Below are 20177 nucleotides of genomic sequence, written 5' to 3' on the forward strand. Positions count from 1 at the left end.
GAGAGGTACTTTCTACCTCACACTTCCATAGATATGCATTACAAAAACAACACTGAAAAATCATGCTATCCATATGGTGTAGACTACAATCCCCAAAAAGCAATGGAAAAGTAGATGGATGATGATTTTCAACTGTGTTTGAATTTATATGGTGTAAGATAGAGCCACATCCAGCTGGTATTGCAAATGCATCACCCACCACAAAAGTAGTAGGATTTGTAATTTCTCTCTGGCTTGCATTCACATTGTTTCTTTGACCACCGAAGTCGTTTGTATGTGCTTCTCCTCTTTGCTCACAAAAATTGATAAGCAAATAATTACTAAATTGATAGAAGAAGCGAGTATAAACAAATATTTATTTTAATTTAGTGGCAATAAAGCATAGAAAGTTTAAATTTGTCACATGAGAATCACCTAGACCATATGGATAGATTGTCCACAAAAGAGAAACCATGAACGGTTATTTTTCTCTAGTTCGGCAAAGGCTTTGGCATAGCCAAATGACTTAGCCTCTTTTCTATGGCATTTAATCGATTAACGGCCATCCTCAAAGCTCTAAGATCACTCTCTAGAGTAGTAACTTGCTCCTTTAATGCCACAACATCCTGATTATGCTCTATGGAACACATAGAGAAGTGTTCGATAGACTTGTTTTGAAATTCTTGCATCAAAGAGAAAAGGTCACGTTGATTTTCTCCCAATCGAATAATATCTTTCTTCATGTCCTTCAAAGATGAAATTATCTCCTCTTGAGGACTTTCATCATTGCTAACATGAGATCCTTGGCCTTCTTGTTAAATATCCTCCAAATAACCTTTGCATTGGAGTTGGTTTTCAACGTGGAAAACATAGTCATCTTCAATCATCCTTAAACATTTTGAAGAATCTTTAGTTTGATCTTGACTCTTAGAGTGTGCAAGTTGCTTTACATTCCTGATAGTATTATGCTTGGGAAGCATTGGCATGATGATGACCTCATTGGAATTGTGTGGCCCTTCAACAACAATACCTAGGGAAGAATTGAAAGGGCTATCAATGTCTATAACAGAAAAAAAAACTTCTTAAATTGTCAAAAATATCATCTTTATGTCCCTAACTCAATCTATGGAGTAGTTTGCACCTTGGATTTGGTCCCCTGAGTATGCAAGTTGCTTTGCATCTCTTACATTAGCATGCCTTGGAGGGGTTGATAAGATAACCTCATTGGGATCATATGGTTTGTTGACAAAAACAACTGAAGTTCTTGATATATTGAAAGGATTTTCCATCACTGAAAGAACTTTTTTTTTTAATGTTTCTTCTTCGCAATTTGATAAACAAAAGGAACAAAAAAGATTCATGATGTTTTTCTTTTATTAAGGATTCATTCTAAAAAATTTCTTATACATTCTACCAAAACTACATAACACCCCTCTCCTGATTCGACATATTATCACACATGGGTGTCACATTACATGGCTTTCTAGATGACAACGGAAGAAGAAGGCATACCTTTGTTTAACGGCTCTCAAGAAATTTTCTTGGAAATGGTGTGTTTGTGCAAGGCAAGACAATAAGGGTAGGGCCATGAAGCTATGGGCTTCTCTCCAGATGCAATTACCTACCCTTGCATTTGAAAGGCATGTGGCACTACGCAAGACACTTATATGGGAAAAATAATTCAATATTATTAGTCAAAGGCTCTTGAAAGAAGAGGATTCTTGCCAATGCCTTGGTTGACATGTATGCCAAATGCGGTGTACTTCAAAAAGCACAAAAAATGCTTGAGGAGATGCCTTTTTAGCATGGTGTCTCTTGGACTTCATTGATTATAAGATATATATATATATATGCTGAATAGGGGCAAGGCTAAGAAGCACAAAAAGTGTTTGAGGAACTACCTCTCCAAGATGCCCTCTCTTAGGGTGTTATGACTGCGCGATATGCAAGCTCTGGGCTGATTTTAGAGGATGCAAAGTGAGGGCATTCTAAAAATACAATCACTTACGCTTCCATCTTCAAGGCATGTTGCATCACTCGGCAAAATAGTTCGCAATGATATTATTACTAACGTAGATGAAATTACCTACACTTTTGTTTTGAAGACATGAAATTCACAATCATATTTGGTCAACATGTATGCCAAATATCTTCCTACTTCACAAAACATAAAAAGTTCTTGAGGAGATGCCTGTTCAAAATGCCCTCTCTTTTAAGTTTTAATTGCGGGATATGCCCAACAGTGGTAGGGCCAGTAAGCTCTGGGCTATTTTCAAAGCATGTGAACCAATTCTCTATAGGTGCAATTACCTAGTCTTGCATTTCAAAGGCATGTGACACTACGCAAAACACTTATATCGGCAAAATAATTCACATCGATATTATGAGTCAAAGACTCTTGATAGACATGGTGATGCAAGTGAGCAAAGCAGTAAGAGAAATAGCAAGCAAGAGAGACAAAGAGGGAGTGCAATGCATTGACCGACATGCACACCAAATGTAGTGTCCTTCAAAACACATAAAAAGTATTTGAGGAGTTATTTCTCTGTTATGTTGTCTCCTAGAATTCATTGATTATAGAATATGCCAAACGGGGGCAAGGCCAGGAAGCTCTAGGTTATTTTCAAATGATGCAATGCAAAGCAAAGTCCTCTCTCGAGATGCAATCACTTATACTTGCATCGTGTTTTGAAAGAGTGTGCCACCGCTCAAGATGCTAATACGGGCAAAAGAATTCACCATGATATTGTTAGTTAGGGACTGATGAAATAAAACGTCGTACTTGGCAATGACTTGGTCGACATGTATGCCAAATGTGGTGTTCTTCAAAAATCACTTGAAGAGATACCTATCCGAGATGATGTGTCTTGCAATTCATTGATTGCAGGATATGTTAAATAGAGGCAAGGCTCGAAAGCTTTAGGGTGTTTTTAGAATATGCAAAGCGAGGGCATGTCTCCACATGCAATCACTTACACTTGTATCTAAAAGGCATATTTCATGTATCTAAAAGGCATATTTCATCACTCAAGATGCTAATACCGACGAAGGAATTCACAATGAGATTGTTAGCCAGGGGATGTTGAAAGAAAACATCCCGAAGGTGAGTGCCACCACTCAAGATGCTCATACAGACAAAGAATTCACGTTAGTCAATAGCAATTGAAAGAAAACATTGTGCTTCGCAATGTCTTGGTCTATATGTATGCTAAATGTGGTATCCTTCAAAAACCACAAAAATTTCTTGAGGAGACACTGTCTGGGCTGTTGTCTTTTGAAATTCATTTATTGCATGATATATGATATGCTGAATGCGGGCAACGCCAGGAAGTTCTGAGCAGATCTTACCGGATGCAAAGCAAAGGCATCTCTCTAGATGCAATCAATTACTCTTGCATCTTGAAGGCGTGTGCCACCGCTCAACATGTTGACATGGAAAAAATCATTCACGATGAGATTGTTAGTCGAGGGCTACTATAAAAAAAAAGGTAGATATACCTACGCTTTTTTGACTTGAATGCATGTAGCACTACGTAAGAAATTTATAAATGCAAAAGAATTCAAGATCATAGTTTTAGTCAAGGGCTTTTGAAAGAAAATATTGTGCTTTGCAATGCCCTAGCCAACATGATTGCCAAATTTCATCACTTCAAAAATCACAAAAAGTGCTCGAGGAGTTGCATGCCCCAAATACCCTTTCTTGGAGTGTTTTGATTGTGGGATATGCCCAATAGGGGGAGTGCCAGGAAGCTCCGTGTTGTTTTCAGAGGATACAAAGTGAGGCCATCTTTTGAGATGCAATTACCTATGCTTGCATTTTGAAGGCACGTGGCACTACGCAAGACATTGATATCGACAAAAGAATTCACAATGATATTGTAAATCAAGGGTTGATGAGAAAAGATATAATGCTTGAAAATGCCTTGGTCGACATGTATGACAAATGTGGTGCAGTTCAGAAAGTACAAAAGTTTCTTGAGGAGCTGCCTGTTCGAGATGTCCTCTCTTGGAGTGTTCTGATTGCATGACATGCCCAACAGGGGTAGGGCCAGGAAGCTTTGGGCTTATTTCAGAGGATGCAAAGTGAGGACATCTCTTCGGATGCAATTACCTATGCTTGCATTTTCAAGGCATGTGGCACTACGCAAGACACTAATATGGGCAAAACAAATTCATGATGATTTGTTAGTCAAGGGTTGTTGAATAAAAATGTTGTGCTTAGCAATGCCTTGGTCAATATGTATGCCAAGTTTGGTGTACTTCAAAAAGCACTGCCTAAGTGCTTAAGGAGCTACCTGTCCGAGATGTTGTCTCTTGTCTCTTGGACTTTGTTAATTTTAGGACATGCCAAACAGGGGAAAGTCTAGGAAGCTCTGGGCTATTTTTAGCAGATGTTAAGCGAGGGAATCTCTCTAATACACTTGCTTCTCGTGGCACCACTCAAGATGTTGATACATGCAAAAGAATTCGTGACGATATTGTTAGTTAGGGGCTGCTCAAAGTAAACGTGATGTTTGCCACCTTAGTTGGCATGCATGCCAGATGTGGTCTGTTTCAAAATGCAAAAAAAAAACACTAAACGAACTTCCTGACCGAGATGTTGTCAATTGAAGTGCATTGATTTTTGGATATGCCTGTTAGGGGCAAGGCCAAGAATCTCTAGGTTGTTTTCAGCAGAAGCCCTGCAACGACATCTCTCCAATTGCAATCATCAGCCAAGTATCGAAATATTTGAAGCTTTTGATGAACTATTACTAATGAAGCGGGGCGGTCAAGTTATATATGCAGGACCTCTTGGAAGACACTCTCAGAATGTGATTTAGTATTTTGAGGTCATTTTGACCTTCTGCAGATGTTGATGTAACACTTCATTTCATCTCTCTCTCACCCACACCACCCTCTCGCTCCCTACCTGCCTCTCTCCTGCGCCACCCTCTTGCTGCCCACCTGCAGAACCCACGCCACCTTCTTGCTGCCCACCTGCGCCACCTTGCAGTAAACCCCCCCCCCCCCCCCCCCCCCCCCCCCGGGCCAGCCCTGCCCTAGGCCTGCAGTAGCCATACAGTCATGGCCATCTCAGCCTTTGCTGCAGCACACCCTAACCAGCTTGGCTGAACCCACGCCTCTGCTGCCCTGCCCCCCCCCCCCCCCCCCCCCCGCCCTCAGCCTACATTGCTCTCTGCCATACAGTCCCACATTGGTATGAGGTTCAACACTTGGTGACCCACACGAGCGCCCCTCCTTCACCCCACCCTCCCATCATGGCACTCCTTGATAAGAGGGAGGTGGAGGAAATGATAGCTCGGGCCATCTCCCAGGTCAAGAAGGAGGCCGACAAAGCACTCAACACAGAGATGCGCAAGTTGTCGGACAAAATTAAGCAATTGGAAGAGGAGAGGAAGCAAACGGAGGAGCAGATTAAAGTTCTCATTGCAGAAAGGGATGCATGGAAGCTAGCACACACAGAAATTCAGCAGGAGTTTACTAGAGAACTTCAACGCATGCAAGAGGACATACATCATATGAGAGGGGTAGCACGAGAAGAAGGTGAAATCTCCCAACTAGAGGAACTCAAAGAAGGACTGAAAAAAGAATGCATAGCAGAGCTCAAGGAAGACATGATACAGGTTTTAGATGCAAAGCAAGGGAATTGGATCGAGGTAGTAAAGAAAAACATCAAGAAAGAAGTGCAGGAAGAGAATGCGAAAGAAGATGTGATAAGGGTTCGGGACACACTGGAAGAGGAGAAGCTACGTTATGCACGCAGGCTAAACGTGCGTATTACTGGACTCCCAGAAGGGGCTTCACTTGATTCAGATGCGCAGGAGTTTTGTCGGAGCATGGGATACATGACCATGCCATTCACACGGGTCTGGAGGATAGGGAAAGATGCAACTAGATCTAGAGCTCTTATTTTACAGATGCAGTCTCAAGAAGACAGAGTTGCTTTCTTTCGAAAGCGAGCCATACTACGTGGGCGGCCCGGTGAGACCATATATATGGATGAGGACTTGACCAGGATGCAGATTGAGCATAGGAGAGCATGCATGCCTCAGATCCTACAGACTAGGAGGGAGGGCAGAAAGGCCTTCTACCGTGACGGTAGGGTCTTTATCGATGGTCGCCCTACTAAATAGGGCCATGTGGCCTATGAGACATCAGTACCACCGGAGATATTGATTAGAGGAGTAGTATGGAACCACAATGGCTCTCTATGGACGCGGCCAGACATGCTAGAGGAGGTCATGGAGGGGCATGATTTCATATGTATCAGAGACTCATGAGAGCCCGGAGAGGGGACTACCTCGTATTACCGGATTCCAATGGGAGTTAGCTTTCAGGCATACTACATGCCAGAGTACAGCTAGAGGGTCGGGGGGAGTGGCTATTTTATTTAGACATACTCTACAGAGTCACATTCAGATCATGAGCAGGGATGAGGAGGCCAGATATCTATGGGTACGTCTGGAGATATCACATAAGAGATGGATTTATCTAGCCATTTGCTATTTTCCTCCACGTGGATCTAGATATGCGAGTCTAGAGGGTGCGGGACAGGTAAGAGATAGTGACTCCCCATACGCGTCTCTATCGGAGGATATCCTACATTACTCCACACTTGGAGAAGTCTTCCTCATGGGGGACTTCAACGGCCGCACCCAGACCAAACAGTGTGAGATATATGACATGGAGCAGCCCGATATTATGAGGACTCTTGACCCGGAGGAGATGGGGATCGGCAGATCTTCAGACGACACAGGCTAGAATACCACAGGATATGGTAGATACCTTCTAGAGTTGGGCAGCAAACACCATCTCGTTATTTATAACGGGATGCATCGATGGCCAGATTCTACTGGACTGACTTGCTTCCCACATGGAGGAGGGGGGAGCACTGTGGATTACATCTTGGGACCTCTATCTGCTGCACACTTAGTACAGTCATTCAGTATTGGATGTTGCCCACTGCGAGCCGACCACACCTTTCTTAGCTTTGCACTCTCATCCTCCGTCTCACTTGACACTCCACCTCCTACACACACTCACACCACGATCCACTTTACTCATGAGCTCTCACATGTCTACATTGATCATCTCCACTCACGCTTGCTCTCCCTTGACCCTCATGCCCCACTCGACACACTTACCACACAATTCACACATATTCTCCATGATTCATCTCTTCATAGTTTTCCTCATAGCACTCACACACACCCATCTCGAGTGGGGTCTATGCCACAGAATGGCTGGTATGATGATGATTGCAAGGAGCTCCGCAGAGGTCTTCGCGCAGCAGAGGCTCGTGGCGAGATCACACACAGACAGGCACAGAGGCGCATGCAGTCCTTTATCCGTCGTAAAAAGCGGGAATGGGAAGAACGTCAGTATTGGGAGTTATATCACTTGCTCATGAGTAGAGATAGTGGAGAGGCCTGGCAACGCATCCGCAAGCAAGGGCGCCCGACACCTATACATGATCCTCACCTTTGGCATGATTATGCAGAGTGCCTCTACCAGATACCAGGGCAGCCACCTATACCCACACCACAGAGACCATGACTGATTACAGCATCATTCTTTACATCTCATATGGTGAGCACAGCCATCTCACACCTCCAGCATGGACGAGCCAGAGATCAGTCTGGATTACAGGCAGAGCATTTGATTTATGGGAGAGATACCCTGGCACCACTTATTGCTGAACTCTTCAACAGGGCTCTAGTAGAGGGATTCCAGGACTCGTGGACAGAGCATACCATTGTGCCTATCCACAAGTCAGGGGATGTTATGGACCCGGGCACATATCGCACTATAATAATAGGGCCCATGCTTGCCAAGTTATATGGAACAGTATTGGAGGAGGCATTGAGCACTCTAGCCGAGACGGAGGGTCTTAGAGCTCCAGGCCAGACAGGATTTCGGCGGTCTTTCTATACCATAGACCATATCTTCACTCTTAGATGTCTGATTGATCAAACTCGAGTGAAGAAGAGGAGATTGTATTGCTGCTTTGTGGACTTCCGCAAAGCTTTTGACACAGTACCTAGAGAGAGGTTATTCAGACGACTGATGGATCTGGGTGTGGGTGAGGAGATGATTTGGGGGATATATGATGTTTCTGGCAGAGTCAGATGTCCAAGAGGTATATCAGACACTCTTGTTAGCACCATTGGGGTGAAACAGGGGTGCCCTTTTCACCTACACTATTTGGACTCTATATTGATGAGATTGTGGACTTCATTCAGCACAGAGGAGGAGATGGAGTGGAGATAGGCGGGACTACAATACACATATTGCTCTACGCGGATGACATAGTGCTAGTAGCAGAGTTTGTTGAGGGGCTACAGTGACATCTTTCAGCGCTTGATGATTTTTGCTTACAGCAAGGGCTTTCAGTGAACCTTGGTAGAACCAAGGTTCTTATCTTTCATACTTCAGCACAGGTCAGGAGGGAGAGTGCATTTATAGCAGTAGGAGGGAGCATTGAGATTACAGCGTCATATGTTTACCTTGGCGTGACCTTCACAGCAGCATCAGGGGCATTCTCGATGGCACAGGCAGCTAGAGACAGACTCACTAGAGGGTATTCAACACTGGCATTGATGGAGAGACAGTTCCATCAGGCACACTTTCAGGAGCCCCGTACAAAGGGGTGACTGTTTGATACACTGGTCACACTAGCACTTATGTATGGGGCTGCGATATGGGGCCCATGGCTAGCTGCTTCTGTATGGACTCTAGTGGAGCGACCACAGATACTCATGATCTCTAGACTCATTCGCAGCAAGCCCTCAGTACCACATGACATCATTCGAGCCGAGCTTGCTGCACCACCTATGCTGGTTGAGGAACTTTTTCAGACTGTATGCATGCTGCACAGACTTCAGAGCATGGATAGAGATCGTATTGCATATCGAGCCATCTCGGCATCACAGGACATGGCATTGGCAGGGGATAGGACCTCATGGTATGCTCATACACGGGATTGGTTTTCTTCTTAGGGACTAGATATTGATAGACTGCTGCCACTACAATACGACACTCAGGCCCCCACCTATTCCCTCACACGATCTGAGAGGAATAGGGTCATTAGACAGGAGATATGGCACACCTACATTCAGAGGACATGGGTTGACCCAGGACATGAGCTACCATCGAAAATGCTACATTACCGCGAGCATTTTATATAGCTATCAGAGCAGGGGTTCATTAAGACCCCCTTATACATGCAGAGATATATGCCACATCACCTTCAGGTGGCCATTGGTGGGCAGCTTAGAGTGTCCTCGCACTAGTTGGAGATTGAGAGGGGCAAAGCCAGGGGCATACCACGAGATGAGCGTATATGTCCCATTTGTCATACAGAGGTGGAGAGCGAGGAGCACTTCATGGTGAGATACCCAGCTTACTCGGAGCTTAGAGTTCAGTTTGGCATAGAGGATACACTCGAACAGTGTATAGAGAGGAGTGACCAGATCTAGCTAGGCCGCTTCCTGACCACTACTTTTAGCAGGCGTGAGCACATTCTACAGCCACTACAGCAAGGAGGTGCGAGTACACAGCGGACTATTACAGAGTTCTTCCAACGAGAGGTGTCTAGCCAGAGACCTCCGACTCACACGAGCGGGCTCACGCTTCAGCAGGCCGACACCCAGAGAGCACATCGTAGACCACGAGTCCTTGGCTATCTGAGACGGCGACCACATCACGATGAGGGATTGAGGATACGGGCACTACATCACCACCACCTGGAGATGAGGTATGCATCTACGCATTGGACCACCAGGCTACAGGAGGCTCTTCGACCACCCTCCCCTATGTATGACATTCTCCACCCACCCCCTATAGTATGCTTTTAGCTGGACATTGCCCACCATCATGTGGCCTTGTATTATACTGTGTAGTCATTTTGTGTTGTGACAGAGCTACACACACGTGCCTATACTGCTATGCTGCACACACAAGGTAGCCACTATCCGTGGAGTCGGAGCTACCACCCACTCTCATACTCATTCACAGTAGGCACAGTCGGTTTATTCTTTCTTTTCTCTCATTTTACCGACACCCAGATCGCCACTTTTGTATATGATTTGGTCTCATAGGCCAACTTTGGCCTTTAGTAGACGTAAATAAAGCTTTCTTTCTTTCTTTCTCTCTTCAAAATCTCGGCTCATTTTCAGTGCTCGAATTTTTTTTTTTCAAAAACTTGGCAAACCTACATAAGTGGAACAATAGAGGTAAACTGACAAAATTTGAAGGTTTTTACACCAAATTACACTAATTTTTTCATAATTTTGTAGGTTTTCCCACCTTCAAATATAAAATTTAGAGGTAAATTTCAAAATTCGTAGGTGGGATTACACTAAACCTAGGTTTTTTTCGAGCACTGCTCATTTTAGAAGATGTAATGTAAAGTGAGGACAAAAGAATTCAAGATGATATTATCAATCAGAACATCAGCAATTTTTTTGGTTGATAAAAGACGTTTTGCTTTTCAAAGCCTTCATCAACATGTATGCCAAATGTGTTGTACTTCAAAAAACAATTGCATTCCAAACTTCTCAAAAAGTCAGCATTTTTTTCTGCCTTCCATTGCCTTTATAAAAAAGAAATGTGGTGTACTTCAAAAAAAGAGCCAACTTCACATGCGTACTACCAAACCATTTTAAAAAAACGGCTTGCCTGTGTCTAGACGACCACCCGAGCAGCGGCAACAGCGCTTTTCTTCTTCGAGCTCCATGTTCCTACAGCAACATGCTCTCTCTCTCTCTCTCTCTCTCTCTCTCTCTCTCTATGTGTGTGTGTGTGTGTGTGTGTGTGTGTGTGTGTGTGTGTGCATGCCCAACTTCCAATACCCACGGGCTGCAAACACGGCGTGGAGTTCGGCTAGAGGATGGGCTGCAGACACGGAGCTCAACAAGAGGATGGGTTGCAGCACGGCGCTCGATAGAAGGGCCTGCCAACCACACTAAAATCTCTCTCTCTCTCTCTCTCTCTCTCTCTCTCTCTCTCTCACACACACACACACACACACACACACACACACACACACACACACACACACACACACACACACTCATGCTCACCTCGACCTTTTGCAGGTGCCGCTTCAACGTGCAGGTGTTGCAACCCGGCAAGTGGCAGAGCAAAGCCTCGGCAAGTGGTAGAGCAAAGCCTCGGGCGATACAATAGGAGGACGATTGCAGCTCGAAGGTTTTGTGGAGAGAGAGAGAGAGAGAGAGACCCGAGGACGATTGCAGTGCAGAGGACGATTGCAGCTCGAGGAGGTTTGGTTGGTGGGAGAGAGAGAGAGAGAGAGAGAGAGAGAGAGAGAGAGAGCTCCACGAGATTGCCCACCCCTCTTTTTGCTATGATGAGGGTGCCCACCACTCCTTCAATGACCCTTGGTCCCCACGTTCCTCCAACGTGGCCAGCCAGCAAGGATGCAAGGAGCTCTTAGCTCTCGCCACGTGGCAACTCCCTTTGCAGCGCGCATTAAATATAGTAGGAAGGGAACTTGATGCTTGGATCAGAAGGTGGTGGCCTACTAATCATCTTTAAAACGTATGAGTATACACTTTTTTAAATTATATACTTAAAAAATTTTAAGGGATCTTTTTGACACTTGGATTTGAAGGGGTGATTGCCTTCTGATAATAATGAATAATTCTGAAATTAAGTGGAACTTTTGACACCTAGATCAAAAGAAGTTATGGCCTTCTAATCACTATTAAAAAATATGGATAAATTCTTGATCTGGATGATATATTTACTCTTTGATGGGTTGTTAGTCTCCTAAATACTTTGCATTATTTGATACTCTAAAAAGGATAGTAGGTTTAAGTTAATTTTCTGTAAAGTAGCACATGGATAAGAATTGATAGGTTCATTGACACCTTTAATACGTACTCAAGGATAACAAATCTATTGTCTTGTTTATATGGATGCAGATGAGAGTTCTATCTTTTGCTTAGGAGTTTTTTGGCACTAAAGGACCTGGCTTCCTCCACTTTAAAAACTTTTTGTTTGACTATCTCATGTATACATGCACTGAATGATACTTCTTTCTCACTTTGATGTACAAAAATGAATCTAAGACTAAGTCATTTTTGTGTTAATCTCTATCCTTTGTCTAAAGCCAGCTGTCTTTTGAACTTTTATGTTCACTTGTGTATAAGTATACATACATGTCCTAAACACAAGGTTCTCCCAGATAGCTGGGAGACCAAGACATTGGCTTTAGAAATTTTTTGTCTATAGGCTTTGATTGACCCACTGTCAATAATTCCTTCTCAGGTTGATAGGTTTCAGGTGGTCTTTCCTTGTCTATAGATTGGATTCCTACTCACAGCTATTGTAGTCTTTGACTAAGGCTGATTTTAGGTTGCAAGTTAATCCAAAATTACTTACCCATGTATAATTATTTTGACTCTTGTGATTTTAGGAACATTTTACCTATAAACGGACTACTCTTGGACAGATGGCTCCCTTGAGGACTATCCACAAGAACTGGCAAAAGCATGGAAAACTTCTACGACTGACTGTGAGAGGCATCCATAATAGTTTCTAATGGCTAACAAAGCCTTCAAAACTCTGATTGGAGTATAATCCTCTTTGTTAACATTGTCACTTATAGCTCTGATGAGACTCATGGATTTTCCAATATGATACATCTCTTTGGCTTCAGACTTGACTATTCTACTCTCATCAACTAGATGAGGCAGTAAGCCCATATTCAATGGACCTACTGCCAACTCATTGAGTATGGTCCCTTGGTTAGGGCGGACACATACACACACACACACACACACACACACATACACATACGCATACACATACACATACACATACACATACACACACATATACACACACACATCTCACCTTCATCTGTGGCTTACTATTGGACCATCCTACACCTAGAAATTTCTATCTCAAACTTTTATGACCTTGCCCTATCTTATGAAAGACCTTTCACCTGATGCTTTTAATCTATGGCTCTCCTTTGAGCCCTAAATCTCTCACCTCCAGCGAGCCTAACCCTCTATGTTGCCTCTCAATTGACTACCTTGCAATATTTGGTAGTAGCTTAAACTTTATTCATTTTTAAGCAGTGCTAACTATAAAATGGCCTTACTCATTGAAGGGCCTTCTACTTGGTGCTTAAAATCTGTAGACAGCTTCCTATGGGGCCGAACGCCCTCCTGCACTATCCTAGCTTAAGTTAAGTTTTATGGCTGATATACATTGGGTGGGACTCACTCCTAAACACACTTGTGACAAGATGGTATCCCTCTTTGGCCGGAACACCCCCCATAAAACTTACTATTCAATGGTCTATTAACCCTGGCATAAAATTGTACACACTCTTGAATGAGTCTCTCCTCCCGAGCATGATGAGAGGTGCTCTGCTCGTATTAGATGTGCCTTGCAACCTGTCCCACCTCCACCTTTGATCTTCCTTGTATCTCTGTGCCTATCCCATTTGAGAGATTTCTACCTCCACCCTCTGGCCACACCGCTTTCAAACATTGCATCAACTTCTAGATTTTGTGCTTTGCCTCCCTTGGCTTACAAGAGACATACACAGACGCTCCCACACTGCCTACGAAAAAGAGAGAGAGAGAGAGAGAGAGAGAGAGAGAGAGAGGAAAATAATACACGTCTCATCATTGATGCCCTATGAGCATTGGGACTACTTTAAATCATAGATCTCTCCACCCTTCTTCTAGAGGAGGAGAACCCTAGCAAAAGGGGTGGGGATGAACAAACGCACTAGGCTCTCATGAGATCTTCTCTTTGATGGAAATGCATGGGCGTAGAAAACCCAATTTTGACCTACCCGTAAGGTTCTCCTTTGGAACCCTATCTTGCAAGTGTGTCTTTGCATGTATGCACACATGTGTGTTGTGATGATAATCTCTTGCAAGTACCATCAAAGTCTAACTTTCTTCTCTCGGAGAGAAGAATGGTGAAAGATTTTTGCATCCCCGAGCAATGATTATGTGTGTGTAGAAGCCTCTTTTTGCGTTGAATTTTTTGTGTGTTTGTTTTGTGTAAGCACGAGAGAGAGAGAGAGAGAGAGAGAGAGAGAGAGAGAGAGAGAGAGAGAGAGGCACTCCCTGATGTCTGCCTACTCAAGGTCACGAAGTGCATCTCTCTCTCACTATATGCCTCCTTTCTTTTTTGCACAAATTAAATCTCTCTCTCTCTCTCTCTCTCTCTCTCTCTCTCTCTCTCTCTCTCTCTCTCTCTCTCTACGTTGTCAGGTGATATGTTTTTGAAAGGTGAGTCGGGAAGGCACGGGGCCTCTGGCTGTGATGTGACAGAGAACAGTAGACACAAAAAGCTCTCGAAATCACCATAATCATGAATAAATTGAGTAAAGCTTCAAGTAAAAATTAATCATCAATAGCCAAGGAGGGCCATTAACGACACTGCCACTTGGATTAATTGAAAATTTAGGAGTTTAATCTCACTTTACAAAGATTAAGCGGGTTGTTAACAGTGTTGGACAAAAGGAAAAGTGGAACACCTCTATAGCTATATATCCCAAGAGCGTTAAAATATCAACCTCAGCACCAAAAGGTATACCAAAACCACTCTTAGCAAACCCCAACCAAAAGGCCTATGCTCCCTTGGGAGTTTACCAACACACATCCACCCAAAGGACCATAGCACGTAGGAGAAAAACCCTCTCAAAGCACGGATTTCCAGCACATGCCAACCAATGCATATGAAGACAAGGGCCTCCTCTTTCACAATTGAACATCACAAACCCACAATTTTAACATCAATTCCACAATTCACAAATACATGCCCTCCCAATCTGTATGCACACAATTTGCCACTACGTTAGCCATAACCCTGCAGAGAACTAGTCCTAACTTGAAGAGCACAACTCCAATTGGGGCACTTTAAAGCTTGGAAGAAAGCTTGAAACATGACTGGAGAGAAAGTTTAAGATGACCAAAATTGAATCTACACACCGCGACATGTAAAATTTTGATGTGAACAGGGAGTTCTCCTAGTACGACTACACGTAGAGAAGGCAAGGTGAGGGCAAAAATTGCATCAAAAACCATCAAGGAGGCACAACAAGCTAAAACCTGAAAATTTTGGAACTTTGGCTGAAATTTTTTAAGTCTTTACATGAGTTTTAGTTATATACAAGTCTACCTTAAAAAAACTCACTCACGAACACTTACAGTAGCCTAACAGCTGACGCTATACTAGTGACTTGCCCTACATGTACATGTGCTTGCTAAAGCAAGCTAAAAATCTCACAAAAAATAAATCACACACACCCTTTTGACATCGGGTGTCATGTCCATATGTACAAATTTACAAAAAACGGGGTGTCAAAAATGCACCCAACATAGTTTGCCACACCCCAGCCTTCTAGATCATTCATGATCAACAACACAAAAGGGTTCTTGTAAACCACATGAGGGAGTCTTCAATTCATCTTCATCCTTTACCACATGATCAACAAATTCTTCAAAAGAAGACTCATGCTCAATTACACATGAAATTGAAGACATGTTATAAACCTCCATCACACACACACAATATACAATCACTGGCATGCACATATGCAAATTGAAGACATGTTATAAACCTCCATCACACACACACACAATATACAATCTCTGGCATACACATATACAAATTCCAATTTTCATTGGAAGAATTCTAAGGTTAGTGATTATAGAAAAGGAGTACTTGCTCCATGCATACTACAAAACTTTTGTATTTGGTACAAAACTTTTGAAATTTGGAAGGACCTTCGTTTTTAGTTTGATTTCTTCAAGACAATCCTCTTCTTCTGCTCTCAAAGAGACTGAAACACCAATCCCAAATCACATGGTTTTGATCAAATCCATAGGTATGAAAGCCTTTCCCTTTGAGTCATGACCTCCCATGCCACATGCGGTATCCACCTTGCTAGCAATTTCATATGATGGAAGTATGAATACATCATTGTGTGTAGCCTTCATTATATTGCATGAAAAACAGTTTGCAATGCATACTACTTGTGTAATAGTCCCCAAAGTGACTTTGGCACAACAACAAAAAGGAAGGACTTCTGATTGTCAAAAATTTAAGTTAAATGTGCTTAGTATGAGGCATCATTTGCACCTACAAACTCTTTCTCAAGACCATAAGCCTAAAGGATCACAATCCCTGCTGCATAGTTCAATAACTTTAAAAACGAGTCTTGATATTACAAATGAATTACCACCTCAAGTCTACTCTTGCATGTAGTAACTAGTTACATAGTGGCTTGCACTAAACACTATGTGATTCTATTCCACAAATCCGCTTTTGGAGAGAAAGAAAATTGAGCTTGACATAGGTAACTCCAAACCAAGTTAAGGTCTCTCTCTCTCTCTCTCTCTCTCTCTCTCTCTCTCTCTCTCTCTCATAGTGATGTTTGTGGGCCCATGCAAACTCCGTCCTTGGGCAATTACCTGTACTTCGTGACTTTCATTAATGATTACTCCAGGCATGCATGGGTATTTCCGCTTAAAGCAAAGTCCAAAGTTTTTATGTGCTTCAAACAATTTCTGGCTATGGCTGAAAATGTGTCGAAATGTACTATGGGCACCCTCCGTTCCGATCGAGGGGAGGAGTATATGTCTCATGAATTTAATGCATTTCTGGCTAGTCATGGGATAAAACACCAATGTACAGTGCCTTATACGCCTCAGCAAAATGGTGTTGCTGAGAGGAAAAACAGATCACTGACGGGAATGGCACGATGTATTGTCAAAATTCAAGCTTTACCGCATTCTTTTTGGCTTGAGGCCATCATGTGTGCCACTTATGTACTTAACAGGTGTCCTACGAAAGCTTTGCAGTCTATTACTCCATATGAAGCATGGCATGATAGAAAGCCTTCTATTGAGCACATGCGTGTTTTTGGCTGTTTGGCATATGCTTTGGTGCCACAAGTGCAGCGCAGAAAATTGGATGATAAGGCTGTCAAATGTATTTTTGTTGGTTATAGTGCTGAAAGAAAAGGTTACAGGTTGTATCATCCGCAAACAAAACGTATTCTGGTTTCTCGGGATGTAGTGTTTGTGGCAGATTCTGTTCAGCCCTTGTTGTCATGTACTAGAGACAGTAATGTAAGCTCACAAGACATTTATGACACTTTGTTGCCTCTTTTCAGTGGTGGAAATACGAATGTAAGTTCCAATGAGGCAAATGTATAGCCTATGGGGGTTTTTGAAAATGTTCTAGATCAGCCTATAACTGATGCAGATGTACATGATGTACTTGATGAGGAAAGGGCTGAAAATGAGCAGGCTAGAGGTATGCCAAAATGGTTGGTGCACACTTTGCGTGACAGTAAACTGGATGCACCTTTGTCTAGTCGTACTCGTTTAGGCTCTCGCCATGCATCTTATGCATCAGATTGTTATGCTTTGGCTGTGTCTAGCTTGCATGATGTTGAGGAGCCTCTGACTTTTGATGAAGCACAAAATTCAGAAAATTGGATGGCTGCCATGCAATCAGAATATGATGCACGTATAGAAAATGACACATGGACTTTATGTGATTTGCCTCCTGGCAAAAAGGCCATTGGTACGAAGTGGGTTTACAAGTTGAAACGCAAGCCGGATGGTGAGATCGATCGCCATAAGGCTCGACTTGTTGCAAAGGGTTATGCACAGCAAAAAGGAATAGACCATGAAGAGACTTTTGCTCCCATGTGTCGTATGACTACTGTGCGTTTTCTATGTGCATTGGCAGCTCATTTTGGTTGGGATGTACATCAATCAGACATTGTTACTGCTTTCTTGAATGGTGACATATTTGAGGAAGTTTTTGTAATGCACCCTCATGCTTTACATACAATGTGCTTTCTGTTGGACTGTTACGAAAGCCTTGTTTGACCAAATGAGTGTCAGCTTTCTCATACCAAGCACGAGGAGATTGCTTCAACCCATACAAAGCCTTGTTACATTTGCACACTTTGTCTTCTTGTCCTTTTATGACAAAACTGCGATCTTGTTGATGTCACTCTTTACCAAACTGCTGTTGGCTGCCTCATTTATGTATGCAACACGAGGCAGGATATTCAGTTTGCAGTCTCACACGTCAACAGATTTATGCATAGCCCAGGGTCTAAGCATTGGCAGGCTGTCAAGAGGATTTTCCACTACCTTAGTGGCACTTTACATCTTGGCTTGTTTTATCCCAAGGGGGATCATTGCCGCCAGACTTACATGCTTTTTCGCACTCAGATTGGGCTGGTTGTTTTGACACGCGAGTGTCCACAAGTGGTTTTTGTTTCATGCTTGGAAGTTCATGTATATCATGGTTGAGCAAGAAGCAACCTATTGTGGCCACTTCGAGTTGTGAGGCTGAGTACAGGGCAGTCTTCACAGTTACGGTTGAGTGTGTATGGCTCAGACGCCTTATGGCTGATTTGGGTGTTGGACAGGACACTGCCAACACTATCTACACTGACAGTCAGAGCGCATTGGCAGTTGCGAGGAACCCAGTTTTTCATGCTCGCACAAAGCACATTGAGGTGCATTACCACTATGTCAGGGAGAGGCTCTCAGCAGGAGAGATCAGCTTGGCTTATGTGCCAACACAGGACAACCTTGCAGATCTTTTCACAAAGGCATTGTCTCGTGAGAAGCTTGAAGCTTTCCTCAAAGCTTTGGTCTTACTCCCCTTTGTGGACTGATCTTGTCCTCAGGGCATGGCACTTCTCTTTACTCATGTGCCAGCTCTCGTTCACCGCATCACTCCAGGGGGGATTTGTTACCATATACATGTGGTAGTGATGTGTGTGAACACACTAGGACCGCCGGGGCATTTTTTCCCTCTTTAGGAGGTTTTTTCCCCTATGAATTGATATATACGCCCATCTCTCTAGGGCTATCTATCTTTTCATTGCACACTAAGTAACACACTCTCTATTGTGTGCCTTGAGCTTCCTTCGTCTTCTCCAAGCTGTGTGTGTTTCTCTGCAACCCTAATTCCAACAGAGATCCCACGGACTCCTTTGTACTTTGCACACAGATTAATATAAAAGAAATATCGAAAGGGGCGCCAATCTTTGGGGCCAATACCTCTTGGCACGGAACTATGTCGGGCCGTCTCGTCTTTTGTGAACTGTTTTAAAGTGAATCTTTGATGTGTCGCAGTAGAATCTTGACTTGGGGTGTCCAAGTTTGCTGCAGTGGTATCAGAGTGCAGACAATTTCTCTTCTACCAGGAAATTCGACCGTTTTCTCACGACACTTATGAATTCCAACAAGAATCAGTCGACTTCTTCTACATCTGCTAATGTGGAAGGAGATCACGAAGAAGATTTTGATGACTTAACAAAGGAAGAGTACGGGCCACCTTGGCCTACTCAGTACGAACTTCAAGAGATGGAACGTCGACAACAAGTTGACGAGTGCACAAAGCAGATGATTGAATTTGCGAAGGATCCTCAGTTTGTAAATTTTTTTTCCTCAATAATCCATCGTAGAAGTGCACACCTAGTGGTGGCAGAAAGCCACAGAACCACCCATCAAACCAGCAATCAAGAAACGTCCTTCTCCGAGGATGTTTACAGAGCAAGAATTACAAGAGGTGGTTCAGACACAGATCAGTCGGCTTTTGGACACGAACAATCAATCAAAAAGGCAAAGTGCAAGAAGGGGACTGACTGCCCTGGTTATTTGGGCCGTCAATCTTCTTTTGCATTTGCAAGAAAGCAGAAGAAGCGAGTACGTTTTGAAGGACTACCCAATTCTTCTTCTTTCTCTTCTTCTAACAATTCTTCTAGCTCTTTTGACTCGAGCAAGGAGGACAGAAAAGGAAAAAAGCGAAGCAAAAAGCAAAGCTTCGGAAAGGGCAAGAAAAAGGCAAAGAAACCCAGATTTTGTGCAGGTTTTGATAGTTCTATAGAGGAGTCAACCTCTGACAGTTCGGACTCCGATGACCATATGTTTTATGGAAAGAAGAAGCATTTTTATAGAGCCAACCAATATGACTTCCTCGAAGACAGAAGCAAGAAAGTAAAAGAATTCAAAGAAGGTGGACATTTGATTAAATTTATATCCTTTCCTGGGTTTCGAGATGCTCCAAGGGCTTTGGCCTTCATTCAGCAGTTTGACATAGCCTTCTCTAGAGGGCACTACTTAGAGCACTCTAAGATTAGGAGGGCTACATCTTTCTTC

The 20177-nt window shown here is 43.2% G+C and overlaps 2 protein-coding genes and 2 pseudogenes across 2 annotated transcripts; all 4 read left to right on the forward strand.

Moving 5' to 3' along the window:
* Positions 1-5240: 5240 nt before the first annotated feature.
* Positions 5241-6116, forward strand: LOC147449047 (uncharacterized). Its single transcript, XM_086521505.1, has one exon. It carries the CDS (start codon positions 5241-5243, stop codon positions 6114-6116), a length of 876 nt encoding a protein of 291 aa, XP_086377631.1.
* Positions 6117-6234: 118 nt separating this feature from the next.
* LOC147449048 (uncharacterized) lies at positions 6235-7539 on the forward strand (annotated as a pseudogene).
* Positions 7540-7569: 30 nt separating this feature from the next.
* On the forward strand, positions 7570-8636 carry LOC147449049 (uncharacterized). The gene is made up of 2 exons (XM_086521506.1): positions 7570-7962; positions 8364-8636. Exons 1-2 carry the CDS (start codon positions 7570-7572, stop codon positions 8634-8636), a joined length of 666 nt encoding a protein of 221 aa, XP_086377632.1.
* Positions 8637-8666: 30 nt separating this feature from the next.
* LOC147449050 (uncharacterized) lies at positions 8667-9839 on the forward strand (annotated as a pseudogene).
* The last annotated feature ends 10338 nt before the right edge of the window (positions 9840-20177 follow it).

The sequence above is a fragment of the Adiantum capillus-veneris genome, chromosome 10 (assembly GCF_014529385.1).
Source record: "Adiantum capillus-veneris isolate H3 chromosome 10, ASM1452938v2, whole genome shotgun sequence".
Lineage (NCBI taxonomy): Eukaryota > Viridiplantae > Streptophyta > Polypodiopsida > Polypodiales > Pteridaceae > Adiantum > Adiantum capillus-veneris.

What these genes read in the sequence shown, in the direction of transcription:
- LOC147449047 (XM_086521505.1), top strand. Translation starts at nt 5,241, where the DNA reads ATGGCACTCCTTGATAAGAGGGAGGTGGAGGAAATGATAGCTCGGGCC.
- LOC147449049 (XM_086521506.1), top strand. Translation starts at nt 7,570, where the DNA reads ATGGTGAGCACAGCCATCTCACACCTCCAGCATGGACGAGCCAGAGAT. An exon ending in GTCTGATTGATCAAACTCGA is followed by an intron (nt 7,963 to 8,363) that starts GTGAAGAAGAGG and finishes TTTTGCTTACAG; the next exon opens with CAAGGGCTTTCAGTGAACCT.